General features: G+C 40.4%; 1 protein-coding gene across 4 annotated transcripts in view; it reads left to right on the top strand.

Annotated features, from left to right (window-relative positions):
• Window positions 1-24,859, top strand: part of ST6GALNAC3 (ST6 N-acetylgalactosaminide alpha-2,6-sialyltransferase 3) — a 567,804-nt gene that overhangs the window by 109,361 nt on the left and 433,584 nt on the right. Inside the window, exons 1-2 of one of the 4 annotated variants that reach the window (XM_021097753.1) lie at window positions 22,569-24,345; window positions 24,519-24,691. The exons of 1 other annotated variant lie outside the window; for it this stretch is intronic. In XM_021097753.1, coding sequence (XP_020953412.1) covers window positions 24,689-24,691 — 3 coding nt within the window. In that variant the 5' untranslated portion in view covers window positions 22,569-24,345; window positions 24,519-24,688. 2 more of the 4 variants (XM_021097751.1, XM_021097754.1) reach the window with 2 other exon arrangements.

Here is a 24,859-nt window from a genome sequence, read left to right as displayed (position 1 = left end):
GAAACCTTTGCTCAATTGTCTGAGGAAGAAGATATAAATCAGTTTGAAGCAGAACTGTGCTAGCTGAATTGGAGGCAGGAGACCTTTCCAAGTTTTCAAGGGCTTTCATTTTGTTCACTGTAGATTCCTGGGTCTGGTAGAGGACCCAGCACATAGTAGGTGTTCAGAAAGTATTTGTTGAAGAAATGTGTTCTTAGTAGATCTGGGTTTTCAGATCAGCTTGATTATGTACTAGTATGTATGTAACATTCAGCATGTTGCTTCTCAGAGTCCAAGTTTCTCATTTAAAAGAGAAAAATATAGCTGACCCTTGAACAACATGGAGGCTGGGGTGCCCCTGCTCCTCGTAGTTGAAATCCACGTGTAGTTTATAGTTGGCCCTTGGTATCCATGGTTTCTCAGTACCTGGGATTCCACATCTGTGGATTCAACCAACCATGGATGGAGTAATACTATAGTATTTACTATTGAAAAAAAAATCCACGTATAAGTGGACCCATGCAGTTCACACCCATGTTGTTCAAGGGTCAACTGTAACTTTTATTTCATGGAGTCCTTTTGCAGAAGAGAACTAAAGCTTAAGTTTTCCAACAAAAGTGTTAGATTGGGTTTTCACTTGAAATGTAATAACTCTTATTGTTGTTAGAATTGCCTGAGCTTTGATATGAAAGACTGAATTTATTCAGGTATGGGTTGGATTTCCATGAAAGCAGGATCCAGGAAGTGGCTCCAATCCCATAGGAAAGTTTTGTTTGCTTATATTTCATTTCTTCTAAAAGAGTGTGGACTACCTGCTGATGAATTCTGAGTTTTTGCTTGAATGATCTTTGCATAAGTTAGAGCTTCCACAGTATAAAATTTTCCACTGTTCTTAAGCAAGTCATTAGCATTAAATACAACTGCAGAACAGAGAATTTTCCATTTTTTCATTAACATTAAATACAACTGCAGAATAGAAAATTCTCCATTTTTTCAGTGGGGTTTGTGAAGGGTTTTGAATTATATAAGGGTTAATTCCTTATCCTCGTATATTTAATCAATATGCAATATTTTAAGTGCTTTTAACATTCGTGTGTTAGAGAGGTAATATCCATGGTAACTAACTATATTTTACATTAGCCAAAAAATATGGTTAGTGCTCAGTTCTGTGAAAAACATGCATGCAGATAGTTTGCTTATTAACCAAGTTTGGTGTCATCCACACACTTAAAATGTTAATAATTGCTAGCTATTAACATTATAAATTTAGTTCAAATATTATAAATGTCTGTTCTTCCAAGACTGAATGTTAAGATTAGAATTTAGAATTTAGTACAAGTGTGTATAAATCATTTTAGACGGAAAAAAAATGAATGCAAATCAGAGACCAGCTGGAGGCAGATTTGCATGATTATTTTAATGTTATGACAGGACACGAACACCCAGACATTTGAATCAGAATGCTTGTTTCTCATACCTGCAAGGGTTGCTGAATCTCCCTTACGATGTGGCCAGGTCTCACCCTGTGTTCTCAGCAGATCCTTCTGATAGAAATTTGAGAGTCCAGTATCAAATTCACTCTGCCTGTTTGTTTTCTCTGTACTCTGGGTTTCAGGATTGAAACAGAATAAGCATTTTCACTATGGCAAGCAGTACTTAGCACTTAGGTTGGTGTTCCTTAGCATTACTCCCATGTTTTTCAGAAGATAAATCATGCTGTTTGATTAATGACAATCATTTGTCCACTGGGCACCCTAATGCACAATACCCTCTGTGTACTGAGAAGCCACAGTTGAGAGCATAAAAGAGTAACAACAATGCCATTTTTGTGAATAAGTCTAGATAGTCCTTTCTGTAGCATGAAACTAGTATCTGGCTGATTGAGTCTTGTTTTATGATCATTTCTCATAAATGTGCTATCTTTTAGTGCTATTCATAAAACTGTTCATAATGATGACTTCATAGAAGTTTCCTTTTAGAGACATGATTATCTGCTTTCAGTTTACCCTGTCACACTTGAGGTATGTGGTGCGTGTGTGTGGGGTAATGTCCTTTGGCCTTTTAGCAGTAATTTTCATTTTAGTTACTCAAATGAATTGCTGATTAAAAATAAACTTTGATGGTCATGTAGAATTAGAGATTATTCTGATTTAAAAAGAGAGCTGGGCAAGTATTTCTTAAAGTTAACAAGTAACATTATCCCTCCACATAAACAAAGAAATTTTTTAGGAACAGAACACTTTATATATTGCTTGATGCTTCAGTCTGGTGTGGTATTTGAAGAGCATAAAGTTATAACATAGATTTTCATTTTAATGGGAGAGTTGTAATACCCTCATAATTTTTTTTTTTACTTCTCATTAGTTTTTACAACCTATGAATTACCTAAAACAACTTCAGTCATTTGAATTTTGACTTGCCACTTATTTTCCTATGAGCAAAATTGTCGTTTGAGAAATGGAGTCTATATTTATGGTATTGGCGTCTAAGGCTAGACGTGAGGAATATCACAGAGTTTGCACATGCTGCCATGTGCAATGCAATTCCGATGCTGTCTCTTTGGGGCTCTGTTCAATATATGATTACGGAGAAGAATAGAAAATAATGACAATGAAGTAGTAGTTACTGTCAATCTTGTGGTGATATAATGAGAATTTAGGAGACTTTTCAATACTCTGGTGTAGCGCTGCTATTTTAGACTTGTCTGGAGAACATTTTGTATGATTTATTTTAAGCTTATTTCTCCAGTTCATTTATTTGTTGATATATTATTACATTATTATTAACTTAAAGGTCAGCACAAGACTGCAAGCCTTATTGTCCTTTTTGTCGTTGTTGCTGCTGTTGATTTCTATAGTAAACTTCAGAAATGGCTTTTTTGGGGGGTGCAGGTAGAGATAAGAAATAACTGTATGTACATATATACTTCATATACGTTATTGAATGTATTATATATATATATATATATGTTTTGGAAAGGGCGGAGCAAGTCATGACTATCTGTACATATGTTATTGACGAAGTTGTATATGTTTCTAAAACCTTACTTGATCGTCATATACTACATATGCATCAAAACATTGTTCAGTTGTTCCCACTGTGGCTCAGCAGGTTAAGAACCAGACATAGTGTCCACGAGGCTGCAGGTTCCATCCCTAGCCTTACCCAGTGGGTTAAGGATCCAGCATTGCCGCATGCTGTGGTGTAGGTGGCAGATAAGCCTCAGATCCAGCATTGCTGTGGCTGTGGCTGTGCCGTAGGCTGGCAGCTGCAGCTTCTATTTTTCCCCAGCCCAGGAACTTCCACGTACGCTGAAGGTGCAGTCATATAAAAAGAAAAAAAAAATGTCTAATGTATATATCCATATAAAATTAAAACTACAGGTTTGTGTGTTTAGTCTCTCTTATTTCTCCTTGCCACTTCTCTCCCTCTCCACTCTGGACCCGTTTTAATAACTTTTTAATAATCTTTCATCATTTCTTCCTCCAGCTCATTTCCAGTCATTAACTGTGTTAGAACGATCATCCCTTATGTGAGCAAAAAGCATCTCCACAGGATTATTTCTCTGAGAGAACTGCTTCTGCTTCCTTATAGATAAGTTAGCTTATACAAGTCACCAAGCCCAGAGGGTTCTAGCTTTTCCATGTTGGCCCACGACTAAAACTAGAAATACAAAGTTGAGTGTTGACCCTTGGAGAAAGGGCCCTGGGAGCACAGCAGCTAATGAGAACCATCTGTGGGAACCGAGGCCGTTTGGGATTGGGCTGCAAAGGAGGGCTCACTCTAGGGAGGTCATTGCGGCTGATCAGAGGATGCTTTGTCACACAAAATGGATTGTGGAGGCCTGCGTGCGGGTCTCCTTTAGACAGGGTTGTCAGTGGGGGAGAGGTCTTATGGATCAAACTGTCTTATTTTGAGTTAAAAGTTTTGCAGGTGAGGATTTGCTCCAATTTTTTCTCCACCCTCTCCAGCTGAGCACAGCCGTGCTCCGGTCCCTGATGAGGAATAATAACGATAATGATGCTGATCACGATCAGAGAGCAGCAGGGACCGTTTCCTGACCACCAAGTGCTCTCTTCTGGGCTAATTGCTTTGAAGCAGCATGTCTTTTAACCCTCACCCCAACCCTGTGAGCTACAGATAACCAGGATCTCCATTTTTACAGATGGGGAAACAGGATCAGAGAGGTAAAGTAATTTGCTAGACGGTCACCAGGCGAGTCAGTGATGGAGCTGAGGCTCATACCTGGCACGGCCGTGCTTCCAAACCCAAGCCAATGTAGCTCTGTGTTTCTGCTTCTCTCGATGCCTAACTTGGAGTGTAGTTCAAAAAATACTTACAGTGCCCTCCTGTGGGCCCTCAGGAACGGTAGGTAGCCCTGCGAGATCAGAGATGACCAGGACAAGGGGCCTTTCATGCAGAAGCTCACAGCAGAGTGGAGGAGACAGACAGACGCATGAATCATTTTCCTGTAACACGGCAGAGTGTCACTAAAATGTAAGCTCCAGGAAAAGAGGCCTCTTCTTTGTCTGTTTTGTTCCAAAACACTTAAAATTGTGCCCAGAACACAGTAAGCACTCAAATGCATGCATGGACATTCCATGGAGGTAGCATTTTTTTTCCCCCTTGTCCATGGTTTTCATTTGTGCTCTCATTCTGAGCCCTACTCCTGGCTCCTGATCCCTAGATATCTTTATCTGTGAGCTCCTGGTACACTCCACTGCCCTTGGCCTTCATTCCACACCATGCTTTATGGAGCATTTACTATGTTCCAGGTTTTGCTTTGATATTAGGGACATAAACGTGGACAGACCATGCATGGACCCTGTCCTCATGGAGGAATAGTCTTACACTCAGACAGTCGGGATTCAACTCAGCTCCTCACCCACACGTGATCCCCTGCCACCCTCCATCTTTGTGTCATCAGTGGGATTCATTCTTAATGGCAGAGAAGACCCATATACCTCAATTCTGACTTGACTAGGTGCCATATCTGATTCATTTCTCTGTAAAGACCTCCTGTCATAGATTCTCATGTGAAATCTATTTCTTTGTTCATAAGGGATTGTCCATGGAGGAAAGAAGCAGACAGGTCAGAATAATTCCACTGGCCATTGGGAAGATAAAAATCATTATCACGTATGAGTCCCCTACTGTATGTTTCAGGCAGTGATCTGAGGTATTTCTTCCTTTAATTCTGAAAGTAACCTTGAGAGGAGTTTCCATTGTGGCTCAGTGGAAGTGCATCTGATTAGTATCCATGAGGATGCAGGTTCAATCCCTGGCCTCACTCAGTGGGTTAAGGATCCAGTGTTGCCATGAGCTGTGGTGTAAATTGCAGATTCAGCTCGAATCTGGCATTGCTATGGCTGTGGCATAGGCCAGCGACTGCAGCTCCGATTCAACCCCTAGCCTGGGAACCACCATATGCCGTGGGCATGGGCCTAAAAAGACTACCACCATCAACAACAACAACAACAACAACAAAAGAGAGAGAAATTAACCCTCTTAAGTGATATTTTCTCTTTTCTTCCAGGTGAGGCCCAGGGCGGTTAGTGGGGTGTCCATGCTCGGAAAGCAAGGGAGTGGTGGAGTGGGGATGAGGATTGAAGGTCAGTCTCCCAGCAAACCTGCTTGTCTCAGACCGTGGTGTATTTCCAAGGCCATGAGAAAGGATCAAGGAGAGCTGGAGAGTGAGCTTGCCCAGTGGTGCCTATTTACATCAGTGCCCTGGAAATTGTACCTGTAACTCATTGCTGCCGTCGTCTGCTTTCTGCTACCTCACGGGGGCCCTTTCTCTTGTTCCTCTATAGATTTATGAGCTTGTATGTGGTACCTCCACTCGACGGCAGTATTTAGAGTTCCCTTAGGATTCTCATAGGGATCACAATTATTTAGGTTTTAAATTACCCTTGTCCGGTTTTAAGCAGGTGAGCAGTATTTTCACCCTCTAAACAATGATTTCTGAGGCTTATTGCTGCCACAATATCACATTTAGTTTCCAAGGAAACTGCATATCCATCCCTTTCCTCCCACTTCCTCAAGGCTGAATTTTTTAAAAACTCAAAATGTGCCATTTTAACCTCCTGCTATTGTTCAAGTTTTAGTTCCGGCACTGGTTCCTAAGAAATTACAGTTTTCCTTCTGATCTTCTTTTTAATGTTTTGGATGCTTCTCTGCAGAATAGCCGTGCATTCTAAATGGCACTGAAACAAATTACTACCTTCATTATGACACACAAAAGATGAATGTATCCCGCTTCGGAGTCACAGCTTCTTTAGCCAAAATACTGTGGTTGTTTTACATCCTGTGGTTCTGTAATTGCTTACTTGATATTCCATTGTGAGGCCCGGGAATAAAGTAAAGGTTAGGCTATGATATATATGTGTATTTTATTCTCAGTATGTATTCCAGTTAACTGACGGGATAGAATCAACAAATTTGCAACCTCCAGATAAATTAATTACTGGCTCTAAGCATCCCTCTTCTATAAATGATGCAACTGGTGACTAAAAATATCCTTGGACATTGTATAAGTCACTGCATTGCTTACTATAAAAGGCAACAAGTTATATACTTTGTAATCCTTCTGTAAAGGGGAAGGGTAGTCACACAGGGTCATAGGACTTCAGCAGTGCAGACCCTCTGCTTAGGCATTTGAGCTTTGTCCATTGAAACTTCCCTTCCTGACTCTTTAGTCTTGGAACCCCTGCCTCCCCCACACCCAACCCCGAGACACACACACACAGATACAGATAAACACAGATGCACACACACAGACACACACACACAGACACACACACACACTTCCATTTGTAGGAAACCACAGTGAACAGCTCTGTGCTTACACAGACCGACTCCTGGCAGTTTTGACACATCTAAGCAGTTAATTTTGGACCTAGGGGTTGACTTGAGCTTCCACGCTTCTCTGTCTTCTCTGAGCTTTTCATATAGAGCCCTACACCTTAAGAACTTTTGTTTGTTTTCCTTCAAATTGTTCAGAGACTTAGATCTTAGGGAATTTGGAACTTGAGATCTGATTTGTCTTCAAAGAAATGAGCAGGAACTAAGAGCCTACGAGTGGATCGCAGTAGTTTCAGATATAATCTGTATATATTTTGTAGGTAAGAGCAAAAGTGATTATTAAAGTGATTTGGGGAGCTGGAAGGAATTAGTTTATGTAGGGTTAGAATTGTGAAGTCTGTTAAGGGATTGTTGTTTATGGGAAATCGATCTTCCATTTATGTAGTCTTTTAAGTACTTGGAATTGCCTGGCGGTCTTAGCAGGGCCTAGCCTCTGGAAGGCAGCCGTTCCAGAGCCAGTCTCTCTGGAAGAGGTGGATGGGGTCAGGAGGGTGTGATGCTCTATTCCCTCTTGCCAAAAGAGAATGGGAAAGGGAATTCCTTAAGGGATCCTGGCCTCGTCAGGGTAGATGATCTAATAGGAGCATTTGTTCCTCTGCTGGGAGAATATACTTCATATGCCCATCTTCATGCAGGGAAGTTCTTAAATTATTTTCTTACAGTATTCCAACATTTTTTTTTTCCTTTGTCTGTCACCACCACCCTGTGCTAAGTCTACAACTTCCAGAAACCCAGAGACCATCCACGGCCACATAGGCCCTTTCTGGCTCTTTTGTATCCATTTCTGTATGTAGTTACCCTGGGCTTCTTGGTGCCTCCTTATTATTCTGGGCTGAAGCCTACAGGTCAGTAGACAGTAGAAGGAAGTATGGATGGACTCAGATTCGCTTTGGTCATTGTGATTAGTGAATTTAGAATTTTTTATATTTGAGACACATATACCTTATGATGAATAGTGGAGAGAATGACTAATTAGAGATTAGAAACCTACAAAGAGTAAATCCAACACCAATGGCAAAAGTCTAGAGTTTGAAATTCCTTAATTTTTAGTGGAAATCCTAGCTGAATTTGCAATTAGATTCCCTTCCACTGCAACCCCACATGCAAGTGGGAGAAAGAAGGGCTCTTGAGGGAAGTAGAAGTAGCACAAGTGGAGAGTGAAAGGGCAGAGACAGGTGGAAGGAGGGCCGGCTGGTGAAGGGTCTTCTGGTCCAGGCTAAGGAATTGGAGGATTGTTTTGCAGGCTTGAAGGGACCCTGGAGGGACTGACATTGTGAGAACCCGACCCTGAGCCTGGCTGGAGGCATGCGTTTCTAGTCATTGGTTCATAATAGAATGTGAATTCTGAGAATTCTGTTGTGGCCGATAAAGGAAAGTTTATCTGATTGATGCTCTTTTCCTCATGAGAACCTTTTGACTTCGGAGTAGAGTTTAACAATCCCTATTTTAAGGAAAGTCATTGTATGTAATTGGTAACTAATGGAACCAGAAGTATTGTAGTTACTCATGACATTTTTCCAATAGAGTAATTTATGCTCAATTGTCCAGGAATGTTCTGTGGTAGTGATAGAACTCAAGGACTATATTTTCTTTGTCTGCACTGATAGATTGGAGGGTAGAGTAGGATGAAAGTCAGGATCAGAGACAGGAAGGAAGGATTTTTGCAAAGCAACACAGAATTGTTAGAAAAGTACGCAGGACAAGCTTTCAGCCTAGTCACTTCTTGCTGCTTTTGAAATGGTTGCTGTTTCTTTATTTGTAAGCTTTGGGACATAGGCCCAGCTGTTGGAAGGATTTAGCTTAGATTATTTTGAAAAATAAAACAAAGCAAAGCAAACAAAACAGCATAAAACCCTCCAGAAATAAATGCAAATAAAATTATTTGGTGAGATAATTTCTTAAGAATTTCCACTAGGGAGTTCCCATCGTGGCTCAGTGGTAATGAACCCAACTAGTACCCATGAGGACACAGGTTCAATCCCTGGCCGTGCTCAGTGGGTTAAGGATCTGGCATTGCTGTGAGCTGTGATATAGGTCACAGATGCGGCTTGGATCCCGTGTTGCTGTGGCTGTGGCATAGCCCGGCAGCTGTAGCTCTGATTCAACTCCTAGCCTGGGAACTTCCATGTGCCATGGGTGTGGTCCTAAAAAAAAGACCAAAAAAAAAAAAAAAAAAGAATTTCAGCTAGATGTGCAGAATTGGTTTTTGCCTCTGGTCCACAAAAACTTCGGAAATCTATCCCACCCTTATTGATCAGATTTGTAAAATAGTGGTTCCATGTTTTGTTGAAAAAAATTTATTTGCTATTCAGCAGATTTGTTTATACAAAGAGGTCTCTCTTCTTGAGATAAAGCTTGCTAGCCATCCAGTCCAAACCATGGAGCTGATAGGTTATTTGTCATTGTTCTTACAAATATGTGTGTAGAAAGAGTAAATAAGGGTGTGCTGTATTTATTTGAGGCCCCCGGGAGAAAGGCGCTCTTATTCAAAGGGCGTATGTGAATGGAATCAGGAAGTTTTCCATCCCCAGAATCCCATCAAAAATGGATATTGGTTCTAGAAGTGGACATAGCAACAGAGAAATGGAAGAATAGAAACTTAACTTCAGGAAGTGTGGCCTGCAAACCAGAAACATCAGCATCACCTGGGAACTTGTTAGAAATTCAAGTTCACTGAATCAGAACCTGCATTTTCCTATGCTCCTCAGTTGGTCTGTTTGCACATTAGAGTTTGAGAACCACTGGTGTGAACCTCTCTCGGGAAGCTTTGCCATGCAGAAAGTTGAATGGATATGGAGGAGGTCCTTGGTAGTGGTGGAGGATGGGCTCATGGCATTAAAAAAAAAAAAAAAATTGAACAAACCTTGAGTATGTATATGTACTTGTAGAAAAGGAGACCTTTGGGAGTTCCTGTCATGGCTCAGTGGTTAACGAATCCGACTAGGAACCATGAGGTTTTGGGTTCGATCCCTGGCCTTTCTCAGTGGGTTAAGGATCCGGTGTTGCCGTGAGCTGTGGTGTAGGTTGCAGACGTGGCTTGGATCCCGAGTTGCTGTGGCTCTGGTGTAGGCTGGGGGCTACAGCTGTGATTAGACCCCTAGCCTGGGAACCTCCATATGCTGCAGGAGTGGCCCTAGAAATGGCAAGAAAAGAAAAGGAGACCTTTGGGAATAAGTGGTTGAAGAGAAAAGAGAGGAGCGGCTGAGGTTCCTGGGGAGTCAAAGGAGCAGAAGTGCCAATACAGGTGGGAGACTAGGTTGAGCTGGGTGACCGACACTTGTCCTTTGACATGGGACAGGGGGAGGGATGGGTGGAGGTGCCTATAAGTTATCTTATATGTTGAGGAAGAATTAAGGAAGGAAGTTGGAAAGTTGAGGATAGTAAAAAGTGGTGACTTGACAGTGGAGATGAGGTCATCTTCTGGGACTAAAGGAGCAGGCCTTGTCCTAGGACTTAAGGAAAGAGCCAGAGGCCCTAGGAAAAACCCTCTGATGGGATAAAAACAATGGATGAGATCATAGGTGAATAATAGCTTGCATTGGCCAGCTCTCTTGGACAGTTCAAAACACCTTCTAAATCTCTATAAAGGAAGAGTTGCCCAAGGTCTAAATGTAAACCTCTTCCAGATCTTCCTCAACTTAGAATGAGTATGAATGGATTTCTCAACTCAGAAACCCATCGTGAGTTGAACATGTCATGTCAAAAATTGAATACACCTAACCTACTGAACATTAGCCTAGCCTAGCCCCTCTTACATGTGCTCAGAACACTTACATTAGCTGGGCAGAAATCACGCCACACTAAGCCTAGTTTATAATGAACTGTTGAATATCTGTTGCTTACCCTTGTGATCACATGTCAGAAGGAAAGCTGATGCTGGCCAGCATCACGAGAGAATGTCACACTGCCTATCACTGGCCCAGGGAAAGATCAAAATGCATAATTTGAAGTGTAGTTTCTACTGAATGTGCATCACTTTCGCACTGCTGTAAAGTCAGCAAATCATTAAGTCCAGACATCCTAAGTTGGGGACTGTGTGTATACTTTAATATAATGCTGGTCTATAATGTGGGACTGTATTGATTGTATTAAGATTTTCTTATTTCTAAAAAGTCAGGAGTTTCCCATTGTGGCTCAGTGGAAATGAACCTGACTAGTATCCATGAGGATGCAGGTTCAATCCCTTGCTCTGCTCAGTGGGTTAAGGATCCAGTGATGATCCTTAACTGTGGTGTAAGTTGCAGATGTGGCTTGGATCTAGTGTGGCTGTGGCTGTGGCTGCGGCCAGTAGTTACAGCTCCAGTTTGACCTCCAGCCTGGGAATTTACATGTGCTTCAGGTGCAGCGCTAAAAAAAAAAGTCAGAGCATCTTTACATATAAACTAATGTTCTTCAAAGGCCATTATCCTCATGTGAGAGATGGAGAATCTTGGGCACATTTTCTCCATAGTCATGAACTAAGATTGGTCCCAGGATCTGCTGGCTCCCAGCTAGAGGTTCCTTCCATTAGGCTATTTACAGTTCATGATTTATCAAGAGCCTGCACTCTACTTGAGCTGGAAAAAGAATTTATGAAGAGTCCTGCTCTCACAGAACATTTGTGGGAATGCTGAAGGAAAAGTTAAATTGAGACACAGCTTAATATTTTATTATCTTGACACAGCCTCAGAGGTCCCTTCCATTGTCTCTGCCAACAGGAAGTCATAGCTGCTTTTCATCTTTCTCTTTCTTCTAGTTTCTGGGGCCTATGTTTTTGTAATAAGAGGATAGTTTTGTTTCTGAGGCCAGGTGGTTAAAATAGACGGCCTTAACCGGAATATTCACAGCTATGTGCTTCTCAGCTCTGTGGATCATTTTTCAAATCTTTTCCTTGCTTTTTCTCTTTGATCAGGAAAAATCACTTAACAGTGAGACTGGAATCTACTTTCATAGACTCCCATGTGTCCTTGTTTTCACCTCCTGGTCTTTATTTCTCTGAAGTGTCTGACCGTAGGAATTAAATTCTTTCTGATTGTAACATTAGTCAGGTGAATTGAGAAACTGGGGACTTTTGTTTATTGATCCTTTCATCTTCTGTTTTTTTTTTTTTTTTCTTTTTTGCCTGTAAAGGTCATTTTTCAGTTTCCCCAGAAGGTGATTCTGCTACTACTAGTAATTTTCCACAATCACTAAGCTTAGGATATGAATATAAAAAGCCAGAATAAACATTAAAAGTAGCATGAAAAACTAGAAACGAGCCTTTGTATTTCTGAGTGTGGCTTAAATTAGATAGAACAAATATTCCATTATCAAAGTAGATTCTCCCACGTTGTGCAAGGTCCACAAGGGAAAGACATGGTCTCTTCTCTTTATGAGTCTAGACTTGCAAGACTTTTCTTTATCCTTTGGTGAAAGCACAAATGTCATTTCCTCAAAAATGCCTTCCTAAATGTCTACTTCCCTTCCAGCCTATATTAGGTGTCCCTTTTATATCTTCTCTTAACATCCTTGACTTCCTCCACAACATTTAGCATAACCATAATTATATATATTTTTGGAATAATGATTTGCTTAACCATGGTTTCCCCCACCTTCCACTACCTCCTCCAGACTGTAAGCTCCAGGATGGCAGGAAACTTGGTGATTGTAGTAGATACTAAATAAATACTCATTGAATGAACAATAATAGTGATAGTGGAGAATATTTATTGTGTTCACTATATACCAGGAACTGTACTAAATGCTTACACTTCTTATTTTATTAATCTTTTGTCCTGGTCTTCTTGAGCAGCCATAAAAATACAGCATAGGTTGGATGGCTTAAACAACAGAAAATTTTGTCATCATTTTTGGGGTTAGAAGTTCAAGGTGAGGTCTGGCTGATGTGGTTTCTAGTTAGGGCCCTCTTCCTGGCTTGCAGACAGCCACCTCCTCACTGTATTCTCACATGGCAGAGAAAGAATTAGCTCTCTGGTGTCTCTTCTTCTAAGAACCCCAATCCCATCAGATCAGGGACTCAACATTTATGATTTCACTTAACTTTAATTACTTCCTTTCTCCAAGTACACACTGGGGCTCAGGGCTTAAACATATGAATTTTAGGGGGCTACATATGTCTTCCCAACAACCATAATGATATTAGACACTATGATTATCTCTGTTTTATAAATGAAGGTATTGAGGCTTAGCGCAAGGAGCTTTTTCCAGGTTAAACTAGGAAATGAACTAGCTGGATTGCAGTCACAGGTCTTGTGTACTCAAACTGGGCTTGTAAAAATATAAGGATCTAAACTGTGTTACATGTGCAGTGAAGGATTACAGAATAAATGTGTGAGTAGAGTTAGTTGAGTATAAACCAGGGAAGGCTTTTGGAAAGGAAGTAATCTGAGATACTGAGCAGGATCTTAAGGAGTTATATGCAAGGAGGAGAGTTTTATAAACTAGACCAGTGCTTCTCAAATTTTGGGTCTTAGAACCCTATTACTCTCTTAAAAAGCACTGAGAATCTCAAAAACCTGTTTATGTGAATTACATCTTTTGATATTTATGGTATTAGAAATCAAAACTGGGAAGATTAAAAATATTAATTCATTTAAAAGTAGTACTAATTAACTAATTACATGTTAGCACAAATAATAATATATATTTATGAGAAGTAATTATACCCTGCAAATTAGTGAGAATGGTAGCATTAAACATTTTTTTTTGCAAATCTCTCTAATGTCTGCCTTAATAGAAGACAGCTGGATTCTCATATCTGCTTCTGCATTCAATATGTTGCAAAATGCTGTGTTGAAGTAGATGAAGAAAATTCAGCTTCACACAGATATGTGGTTGGAAAAGGGAGGAGTGTTTAAATATCCTTTTCAGATAATTAGGGACATTTTGTTTTGGTACTACAGCAAAACTCCAAGTGGTAATTTCTTAAAGGTTAGTTGAAACCGAATCAATGAACTTTTCATATTCTGCTACATTAAAATCCATTGGTCTAGCATGTACTTTGAGTGGATTTTTTACCCATGCATGATTTTGTCACATCTTGTATTGGTCATTTGAAAATACTGGTTCACTGAGTTAGTGAAGATCTTTCAAATGTTGACACATTTCATTACACAATAGCCAAAAATTATATTCCTTAATATCACCTCTCAAATATCTCATCAGAAAAGCTTTTAAGTACTGAGAAGCTGTCAAGCTCATGGTAGCAGATAAAAGTTTTATAAAATTCTAATTTTTATTTGAAAACTAGATTTTTATTACTGTCATCAGATACTGTTAGTTGTTTTTCTTGAAGTGGTAGGATCACTTTATTCATTTTTCAAGAAAAGGTCTGGCAATAAATAATCATACTTTGTTAGTTTTCCTTTCAAATAAAAATTGTGTCCAATGAAAAAAGCAACTAGTTGAGCTAATGGCTCAAACAGTTGGACAAGTGTTTTTCCTTGTAACAATTAGGTGTGTGTGTACAGAAGTACTTTATGCATTTTCCCCATTTTATCACATAGAATATTAAGAGGACTTTTTTTTTTTTTTTGCGCTTTTTAGGGCCGAACCCGCGGCATATGGAATTTCCCAGGCTAGGAGTCACCACCACAGCCCCAGCAATGCAGGCTCCAAGTTTCTGTGACCTACACCACAGCTCATGACAACACAGGATGCTTAACCCACTGAGCAAGGCCAGGGATTGAACCCTTATCCTCATGGATACTAGTCCCCTTTGGAACCTGCTGAGCCACAATGGGAACTCCTAAGAGGACATTCTTAATACACAATGTTTACTAAAATTAATTATTTTACTGGTCCATTAAGAACCCTCTTAATTGAAAGCACTATTTATTTCATTGCAAGAAGAACACAATGGCTACTACTGCAATTTGGTGCTACTGTCTTAAGTCCCACTGAGGTGCTAATGACTTTTACCTACTACCATCGCTTTTGTATCTTTGGTGCCAGTGTCAACAAAGAAGAAAAAGGCAAATATACCTCAGTATTATTATAAAAAGAGTTTTGCCTTTGTAGTCCCTTAATGGAATCTCAAGGATCTTCTCACCCTCAAGATCTGTGGACCGTACTTTGAGAACTGCTGGGGTAGAGGAACTGTGTTGGGGAAAAGAGTTCGTCAAAGGAAACCAGGAACAGGCATACACTTGGCTTGAGTATAAAGTTCAAGGGTTAGTGGGAGTGCCCTGGTAGTTGCTAAATAGGATTCTGCCCTATTCCCTAAATTGTCCGATAAAGTTCAAGGATTAGCAACTCTGAAATGAGTGTGGTATGCATGACAGGACGTATTTGTTGCATATTCATCCAATAAATATGCAGGTGCCAACCACGGGAAAGGCTTTTGCGTGAGATGCTGAGAACCGAACAAGACAAGATAGGCTTGGACCAGTTTACTTCACCATTAAGCCAACAGGCACTTAAAACAGGGTAGGACAGGGAGCTGATTGGGCTGAGGGGGCACCTGATTCATGGGGCGGGGAAGTGTTCCCAGTGTTAAGTCATATCAGAGCTGAAACCTAAAGGGTGACTATGAATTAGTCAGGTAAGGAAAGCAGGCAAACTGCATGGACACTATTCCAGGTCGAATAAATCGTGTGGAAGACCTAGAGGAGAATGAGATCACAGTGTCTTTGGGAAGAAGTTTAATTTCCTGGTTCCTTGAGGTTAAGTCAAGGGGGCTGGTGTAGGAGGTAGAAAATCACAAGGTAGGAAGGTTAGGGTTTGTTTGTTTATGCGTTTTAGGGACACACTTGCGGCATGTAGAAGTTCCTAGGCTAGGGGTCGAACTGCCTACACCAAAGCCCACAGGAACGCAGGATCCAAGCTGCGTCTGTGACCTACACCACAGCGCACGGCAATGCCGGATTGTTAACCCACTGAGCAAGACCAGGGATCCAACCCACATCCTCATGGATATTCGTTAGATTGGTTTCTGTTGCACCACAATGGGAACTCCTCCGTTTGGGTTTCTTAATCTCAGCAGTGTTGAGATTTGGGGCCAGGTAATTCTTTGTTAGGATGGGGCTGGGGGATATCCTGGGCATTATAGGCTGTTGAGTGACATCCTCGGTCTCTGACACCACCAGTCCCCCTTCCCCCCACAGCCCCCTGCCCAAGTTATGACAACCAAAAATGTCTCCAGACATTGCCAAATGCCCCTTGGGGGTGGGGGGAGTAAAATTGCCCCTGGTTGGGAATCAGTAAGTTTTGTCTTTGTATTGAGAGCATTGGAGGGCAGTTGACAACTTTTATTCCAGTGGGTGACGTGAACAGAGATAGTGTGGAGAATGGTTGGGAGCTGGCAAGACTGGAGACAAGGAAACATGTTGTTGCAGCAGTTTCGGTGAAAAATACCTGCCACCTGCTCTAAAGTAGTGGCTGTAGGGATGGAGAGAAGGATATAGACTTGAGATATATGTAGGTAATGGCACTGTCAGGCTTTGGTGACTAAGTTATACATGAATAGTGAGGGAGAGGGAGGAATCAAGGCTGTCTTAAGGCTTCTGCCTGTGCCCTGAAAAAGATGGTGGCTCTGTTCGCTGAGAAAGGAAGCATAGGAGGGGGAACAGATTTATTTGGGAGGATTAGGAGAAGATGGTGTGGATTTTAGATATGTTGAAATGGAGGTGTCTTACGAGAGCCAAGAGGTGAGGAAATTTTCATCTCTACCAATGAAGTTTGGGTTTGGAGACTGATCAGAGGAGACTGATCAGAGCCAATAACTGTATGGAAGTTGACACGCTGGGTGAGGCTGAGGGAGGATGCATTGAGTATGAAGTGCAGGAAGCTCAGCAGGTTCTGGCAAGAGCAGAAGGAGGAAAACCAAGGATGTGGCAGTGCCGGGGAAATCTAGAAGAGCTCAGTTCTGCGAAAGGGAGCAAACCTTGTATCTATGGCTTAAAGTCCTTTCTTTCATTCAATGGATTTGAGTTTCATGTGGTCCCAGGGTCATTTTGCAGTGATGGGAAATTCCAAGAGACAGAAGGGTGTGGCTGGTTATGGAAACTGCCACACTTACTCTTCATATAACCCAAGCGGAAGCTCTGAATCATAAAATCTAGAGTTGAAGACAGATGCTGTGCCTCCAAAGATTGATGCTGGCCCAGACTGCTGAATTATGTAGTGGGCTTTATAATATAGACAGATCTTCCCAGCCAGAGACTGCTTGCCACTCCCTTAAAGAAAAATTCCTTTGGAGTTGATGAGTAACAGAATTGTTTCTATTTTATAAAGGCCACTTTTGATGAAAAAGTATTAACTTTAGAGGATGCGTAGCTAACACTGAAGGGTTACGATGACATATAACCAAGTCTCCAGAATCAGTGTCATACATTGTATGATTTTTTTTTTCCCTCATTGTTATGTGCTCCAGATTCCTGACCTTTGAAGGTACTAATATATTATTTACACAAAACTAAGATCCAGTGGATTCTAAGTGGCTGTGATTCATCATGACTATCTCAGAGTTGGATCCTGTGGCCATATGCTAATTTGACCTGAAGGAAATTCTGTGCTGTTTACTTGGATTTTACGCTTAAAAATTTCATCAATAGTTTCAAGGCTCTTTTAATTAAAATAGGATGTGTCGTAACTTTTTCCACTTAATGGGGAATGCAGTTGGTAGCTCACATTTGAATTAAAACCTTCAGAAGCTTTACATTTTTTGGTCTGGCAATCTTTGTTCTTCTAATTTATGTGTCCCGTTTGTCCTGAAGGTGTTGGGAAATTGAGATTTACAGCCATCCCACCTGGGAGAGTTAAGACTCCTGATTAAATGAGAAGTTGTTTGTGTATTCAAATGGAAAACTGTGGCTAGGCTAAATAAAATTTGCAGTAAATTTTTAGTGGGTTATCTTCCGAACTTAGTGCAGTGTCCATTTTCCTGGTACTTCCACCTGCCCAATTGCACATGGTGACTATGGGAGAAACCATTTTTGTATATAAAACTTTCTAACAGCAACTGATTGGACACAGTTGGGTTTCTCTACTAAGCTGTGCTTATTAGTGCTGGCATCTGGGACTTTGTAATTGGTTCTACCAGATTCCCAGCAAGTCTTTGGGTGTGGCCATTTGTTGCTATGTAAGTAGGAAAATTGAGAAATCAGGTCTGTAGGAATAGAGTCATGAAGGGTGAGGGGCAGAGACCAGCAACAGAGAGAAAGAGCTCCCAGGTTTCTCTGAGCATCTCAGTCCCCAGTTCCAGTAAGTTCTTAAGATCCAGCTCATTCATTCCTTTGAATCCTTCTAATAAATCATCCTGTGCTTAAACCAGCTCATGGTGTCCTGCTCATTGGAGCAATGAAATCTACATTGCCTAGATTTCTATTTTCCGATTGGATGGTGGTTGTCATGCTTTGTTTATATCCTAAAACAATCTCTCATGAATTAAACATTGTTTGATGGCTTTAAGTTGAGCTCATCTTTGGTTTAAGTGTTACTGATACTTTCTGCCAAGTACAACAATGAGGATAAGACATGTAATAACACACACAAGTTTAAAAGCAGATTCTTAAAACAAAGGAAGGGTGTGTGTGTGTGTGTGTGTGTGTGTGTGTGTCTGTCTGTCTGTCTGTCTGTCTCTCTGTGCTCGCAATGGATGATTCCAGGTCTAGGAATCCAAGCCTTTTAAAGTTCGATGTGTAGATAAGAACAAGAGAGGGCAGTATCTCATGGGGCTTAGGAACAGTACTGTGGTGACTACAAGTACCCTTGGGGTGAAAGATTGTTCCCAAGCCTTTTCCCAGGAGACTTTGTTCTACATTTTCTAGTCCTATTCCTCTTTGTTCCCTGAAGTATGTGCTTTGAGATGCCAGCCTGACTGGAGCCGTCTGATCACCCAATGTTTTTAATGATTGGGAAGAAGACTGCTGTCCCACCTCTGATATCAGAAGATTAATCATAATAAATACCCTCACGGAGTTCCTCTGTCCGTAGGATAGTAATGCAAAAACAAATTGTATCCCAATGTGTTCCTTTTTTATTATTCAAAAACTGTGAATAAATGTGGGTTTATCTATCTATAAACATATATTTGTATGTAGACATATGCCTTTGTATGTAGATAACTATGTCTCAGTATGTTTAGAAAGAATTGTGATAGATAGTCCCCGAAGAGTTAAAAGTTGACTGACTACTGGGAAAGTGGGGTTGACAGAGCAGAGGAGGAAACTTTCACTCATTTTAAGTTTTTGAAAGTAGTGAATTTAAGATTGAGTTTCACTTTGTGTGCTTTTATTACTGTCAAACAAAATTTTAAAGTTACTTTTTTTGTGATTTGAAATCATTGTAATGATAGATAAAAGGCCAATAGTTATACTTACCTAAATATGATTACCTACTAAGTAGGTTGTTAGGAGAGTGTAGTGTGTGCGTGTGTGTGTGTGTGTAAAGGAGGAAGGAAAATTGATAATTGAGTAATAACTATAATAAATTGGGAAATTTTATTTATTTATTTATTTATTTATTTTTTATTTTCCACTGTACAGCAAGGAGATCACGTTATCCTTACATGTATACATTACAATTACATTTTTTTTCCCACCCTTTGTTCTGTTGCAACATGAGTATCTAGACAAAGTTCTCAATGCTACTCAGCAGGATCTCCTTGTAAATCTATTCTAAGTTGTGTCTGATAAGCCCAAGCTCCTGATCCCTTCCACTCCCTCCCCCTCCCATCAGGCAGCCACAAGTCTTTTCTCCAAGTCCATGATTTTCTTTTCTGTGGAGATGTTCATTTGTGCCGGATATTCGATTCCAGTTATAAGTGATATCATATGGTATTTGTCTTTGTCTTTCTGGCTCATTTCACTCAGGATGAGATTCTCTAGTTCCATCCATGTTGCTGCAAATGGCATTATGGCATTCTTTTTTATGGCTGAGTAGTATTCCATTGTGTATATATACCACATCTTCCGAATCCAATCATCTGTCGATGGACATTTGGGTTGTTTCCATGTCCTGGCTATTGTGAATAGTGCTGCAGTGAACATGCGGGTGCATGTGTCTCTTTTTAAGTAGAGTTTTGTCTGGATATATGCCCAAGAGTGGGATTGTGGGGTCATCTGGAAGTTCTATGTACAGATTTCTAAGGTATCTCCAAACTGTTCTCCATAGTGGCTGTACCAGTTTACATTCCCACCAGCAGTGCAGGAGGGTTCCCTTTTCTCCACAGCCCCTCCAGCACTTGTTATTCATGGACTTATTAATGATGGCCATTCTGACTGGTGTGAGGTGGCATCTCATGGTAGTTTTGATTTGCATTTCTCTAATAATCAGCGATGTTGAGCATTTTCTCATGTGTTTGCTGGCCATCTGTATATCTTCTTTGGAGAACAGTCTATTCAGGTCTTTTGCCCATTTTTCCATTGATTGATTGGCTTTTTTGCTGTTGGGTTGTATAAGTTGCTTATATATTCTAGAGATTAAGCCCTTGTCCATTGCATCATTTGAAACTATTTTCTCCCATTCTGTAAGTTGTCTTTTTGTTTTCTTTTGGGTTTCCTTTGCTGTGCCAAAGCTTTTCAGTTTGATGAGGTCCCATGGGTTTATTTTTGCTCTAATTTCTATTGCTTTGGGAGACTGCCCTGAGAAAATATTCATGATGTTGATGTCAGAGAGTGTTTTGCCTATGTTTTCTTCTAGGAGTTTGATGGTGTCCTGTCGTATATTTAAGTCTTTCAGCCATTTGGAGTTTATTTTTGTGCATGGTGTGAGGGTGTGTTCTAGTTTCATTGCTTTGCATGCAGCTGTCCAGGTTTCCCAGCAATGCTTGCTGAATAGACTTTCCTTTTCCCATTTGATGTTCTTGCCTCCCTTGTCAAAGATTTAATTGACCATAGGTGTCAGGGTTTATTTCTGGATTCTCTATTCTGTTCCATTGGTCTGTCTGTCTGTTTTGATACCAGTACCACACTGTTTTGATGACTGTGGCTTTGTAGTATTTCTTGAAGTCTGGGAGAGTTATGCCTCCTGCTTGGTTTTTGTTTCTCAGGATTGCTTTGGCGATTCTGGGCCTTTTGTTGTTCCATATAAATGTTTGGATTGTTTGTTCTAGTTCTGTGAAAAGTGTCCTGGGTAATTTGATAAGGATTGCATTGAATCTGTAGATTGCTTTGGGTAGGATGGCCATTTTTACAATATTGATTTTTCCAATCCAGGAACATGGACTATCTTTCCATTTCTTTACATCTTCTTTGATTTCTTTGGTTAAAGTTTTATAGTTCTCAGCATATAGGTCCTTTACCTCCTTGGTCAGATGTATTCCGAGGTATTTGATTTTTGTGAGGTGCAATTTTAAAAGGTATCGTATTTTTGTATTCGTTTTCTAATATTTCATTGCTGGTATACAGAAATGCGACTGACTTCTGAATGTTAATCTTATATCCTGCTACTTTGCTGAATTTATTAATCAGTTCAAGGAGTTTTGGGGTTGAGTCCTTAGGGTTTTCTGTTTGGTATCATGTTGTCTGCATACAGCGACAGTTTCATCTCTTCCTATATGGATGCCTTTTATTTCTTTTGTTTGTCTAATTGCTGTGGCTAGGACTTCCAAAACTATGCTGAAGAGCAGTGGTGAGAGTGGGCATCCCTGTCTTGTTCCAGATTTGAGTGAGAAGGCTTTCAGTTTTTCCCCATTGAGTATTACATTTGCTATGGGTTTATCATAAATGGCTTTGATTATATTCAGGAATGTTCCCTCTATACCCACTTTGGCAAGGGTCTTGATCATGAATCGATGTTGGACTTTGTCAAATGCTTTTTCTGCATCTATTGAAATGATCATATGATTTTTGACTTTTCTTTTGTTAATGTGGTGTATGATGTTGATTGATTTGCGTATGTTGAACCATCCTTGTGAACCTGGGATGAACCCAACCTGGTCATGGTGTATGATTTTTTTGATATGTTGTTGGATTCGGTTGGCTAAGCTTTTGTTGAGAATTTTTGCATCTATATTCATCAATGATATTGGCTGATAGTTTTCTTTTTGGTGGTATCTCTGTCTGGTTTTGGAATGAGGGTGATGGTGGCCTCATAGAATGTCTTTGGGAGTATTCCTTCTTCTTCAACCTTTTGAAAGAGTTTAAGGAGGATGGGCACCAATTCCTCTTTATATGTTTGATAGAATTCACATGGGAAGCCATCGGGTCTTGGACTTTTATTTGTAGGGAGTGATTTTATGACCTCTTCAATTTCATTTCTAGTGATCGGTCTGTTCAGTTGATCTGTTTCTGCTTGATTCAGTTTTGGCAGGCTGTAAGATTCTAGAAAATTGTCCATTTCTTCCAGATTGTCAAACCTGTTGGCATATAGTTGTTCATAGTATTCTTTTATGGTTTTTTGTATTTCTGCTGTATCCTTTGTGATTTCTCCTCTTTCATTTATAATTTTGTTTATTTGGGTTCTTTCTCTCCTCTTTTAGTGAGTCTGGCCAGGGGTTTGTCAATTTTGTTTACCTTTTCAAAGAACCAGCTCTTGGTTTTATTAATTTTCTCTATTGTTTTTTGAGTCTCTATTTTATTGATTTCTTCTTTGATCTTTGTAATTTCCTTCTTTCTGATGACTTTAGGTCTCTTTTGTTCTTTTTCTAATTCATTTAGGTGGAGGGTTAAGTTGTCAATTTGGGATCTTCTTTTTTGAGAAAGGCCTGTATTTCCCTCTGAGCACTGCTTTCGCAGCATCCCATAGATTTTGAGAGGTTGTGTCTTCATTATCATTTGTTTCAAGGTAGTTTTTAATTTCCTTCTTGATTTCCTCATTGACGCATTGGTTTTTTAGTAGCATGTTGTTTAGTAGGTTTTTTAGTAGCATGTTGTTTAGTAGGTTTTTTCTCTTTCCTTTTCTAAATTGGGAAATTTTAGATGTCACATAGAAAATGTATTAGATAAGTGAAAGTTGTGACTATCCACTTCCATTATTGTGTAATTTCCAAATTATTTACTGACATCTCACTTGTCTTTGTGTAGTATGTTGCTGTTTTCTAAATTTAAAGCAACCTTCTTATAATGACTTTTATAACTTTACTTCATCTCATCCTGGTTATGGCCTATAGAATACAGAAGTAAGGTTTTTAGAAACTCCTATGCACTTTTATTGTGTATTTATGACTTAATATCCTGTCATCAGTGTTTATAAAAATGAGGGTATATGTAATATATAAAAGGGAATAGGAATTTGGGAAGCTGTTCCAAGTATTATTCAGTGTAAATATGAATGAGCAACATTTTTTGGTTTTTCTTGGAATGAACAAAAAATGGTTGCAAACATAGTGATAAATAATCATTCTTGATTTTATTACTTGCCAAATCTTTGATTTTGGACAAGTTATTTAACCTTTCAGAGTCTTGGGTTTTTCAACTTGAGTCATTCATCATCAAATATGGTGAAACACGATGATGATCCCAAAATTTCCTCTTGGAGCTTACAGTTTGCATTACTTCTAAAAATTTAGCAAGCATCAAAATCACCTGCAGAATTGAACAAAGCTGCATGCTGCTCCTCAATTTCTGAGGTGGGAGCCCAGAATTTCCATTTCTGGTAAGTTCTTAGGTGATACTGGTGCTCCTGGTCCCAAACCAAACTCTGAGGACCACATGTCCTCATTAATGAAAAGCTATCAAATTAGTCAAAGGTATTAATCAAAGGTGTCAAATTCCCAGTGTGCTAACGAGTGTGGAGGGGAGGAGCCTGGTGCTACAAAAGGGCAGGTAAGCTTTGGGAGGTCAGGTGAGGCTTCCCTGACTAAGTAAGTGACTCTTGGGCTGAAGGTAGAGTTGAGAATGGGTGGGTGAAGGAAGAGTGAGACTGAGAGTTAGAGGTCTGAGGAGGGAGCCTGGAGCTGTTTAGCTGTCATATCGAGAATTAGGGAGATGGGGGTTATGAAATAAAGCTGGATGGGGTGTAGGGCCAGTACAGAGCCATGCTAAGGATTTTGTCCTTTAAACGAAGAGCAGTAGGAAAGCATTAATGTTTCTAAGGAGAGATAGAGGGAGAAGGGAGTAGAATGAAGTGGGAGGCAGTGATGTTGATAGGGATGAAGTAGGCGCAGGTGGTTGTAGAAGTCTCAGTAGGGGTCATAGATAAATAGGGAAACCTGGGAGATGTTGGGAGACCACTGTAAGTTCAAGAAAACCATCAGAACAGGGCAGACTTGCTTAAATAGCGGAGGTGTGAGGCTTGCTTCAGGTCATTGGGTGGGGGATGGGATGAGGCCTGCATTCGGATTCAGACCAAGGGCAAGAGTTTGAAGACAACCCTTCAGCTGATTTGAATACACACCTTACCAGACACTAAGGAGGCGCTACTACTCCCGGAAATGAAGAGGCGGGTCTTTCCAACCCCCCCTCCCCCGCCCCCGCCCCTTGGATGATAAAACTGTGGCCCATGGGATCCTCTGTCAGAGCTTCCTTGCCTGCCTGCTGGCATCTCCTCAAGCATCGTATCCTGGTAAATGTGTTTCTTACCTATCCCTTTGTCTCTTGCTGAATTCCTTCTGCATGGAGACATAGAAGAACCTGAACCTTGGTGAGTCCAGACACAAGGTGAACAACTCAAATTTAAAACTATGGGTTTAAGTCCCAATCTGGCTTTTGGCTGGGTTCGAGTCCCAGCACGTGGGTTCAAGTCGCAATCTGTGTTCTGGCTAGGTTCAGGCTGTTAGTGCTGTCAGTTTCAATGTGATCTATGTAATGTTCCAGGACAAATCCCTTTATCATTGGACATCGTGTTAAGAACATGAATGTTGGGAGATAAGGTGATGATGTCAAAGTCCAGGTGAAAACTGATGGTACCTTTTCAAATAGGGTTAATAATACCCAAGGTTGTGAAGATGAAGAAATAATGTACATAAAATGCTCAGTGCTGGCACATGGTAAGTACTCAGGCAACGTTGGGTGCTATTATAATTAATAAGCAAGTATTTTGAGACCCAGATGCTCTCAGGGCTATGGAAAGTACCATTAAAACATGTCATCCATAGTTGAATTTTCAGGCTTCTCCAACTCTACCCCAGGTAGAGTGACCTTTGAAAATGTGACAG

The sequence above is a fragment of the Sus scrofa genome, chromosome 6, assembly GCF_000003025.6.
Source record: "Sus scrofa isolate TJ Tabasco breed Duroc chromosome 6, Sscrofa11.1, whole genome shotgun sequence".
Classification (NCBI taxonomy): Eukaryota; Metazoa; Chordata; class Mammalia; order Artiodactyla; family Suidae; genus Sus; species Sus scrofa.
This window is presented reverse-complemented; position numbering and strand designations above follow the sequence as displayed.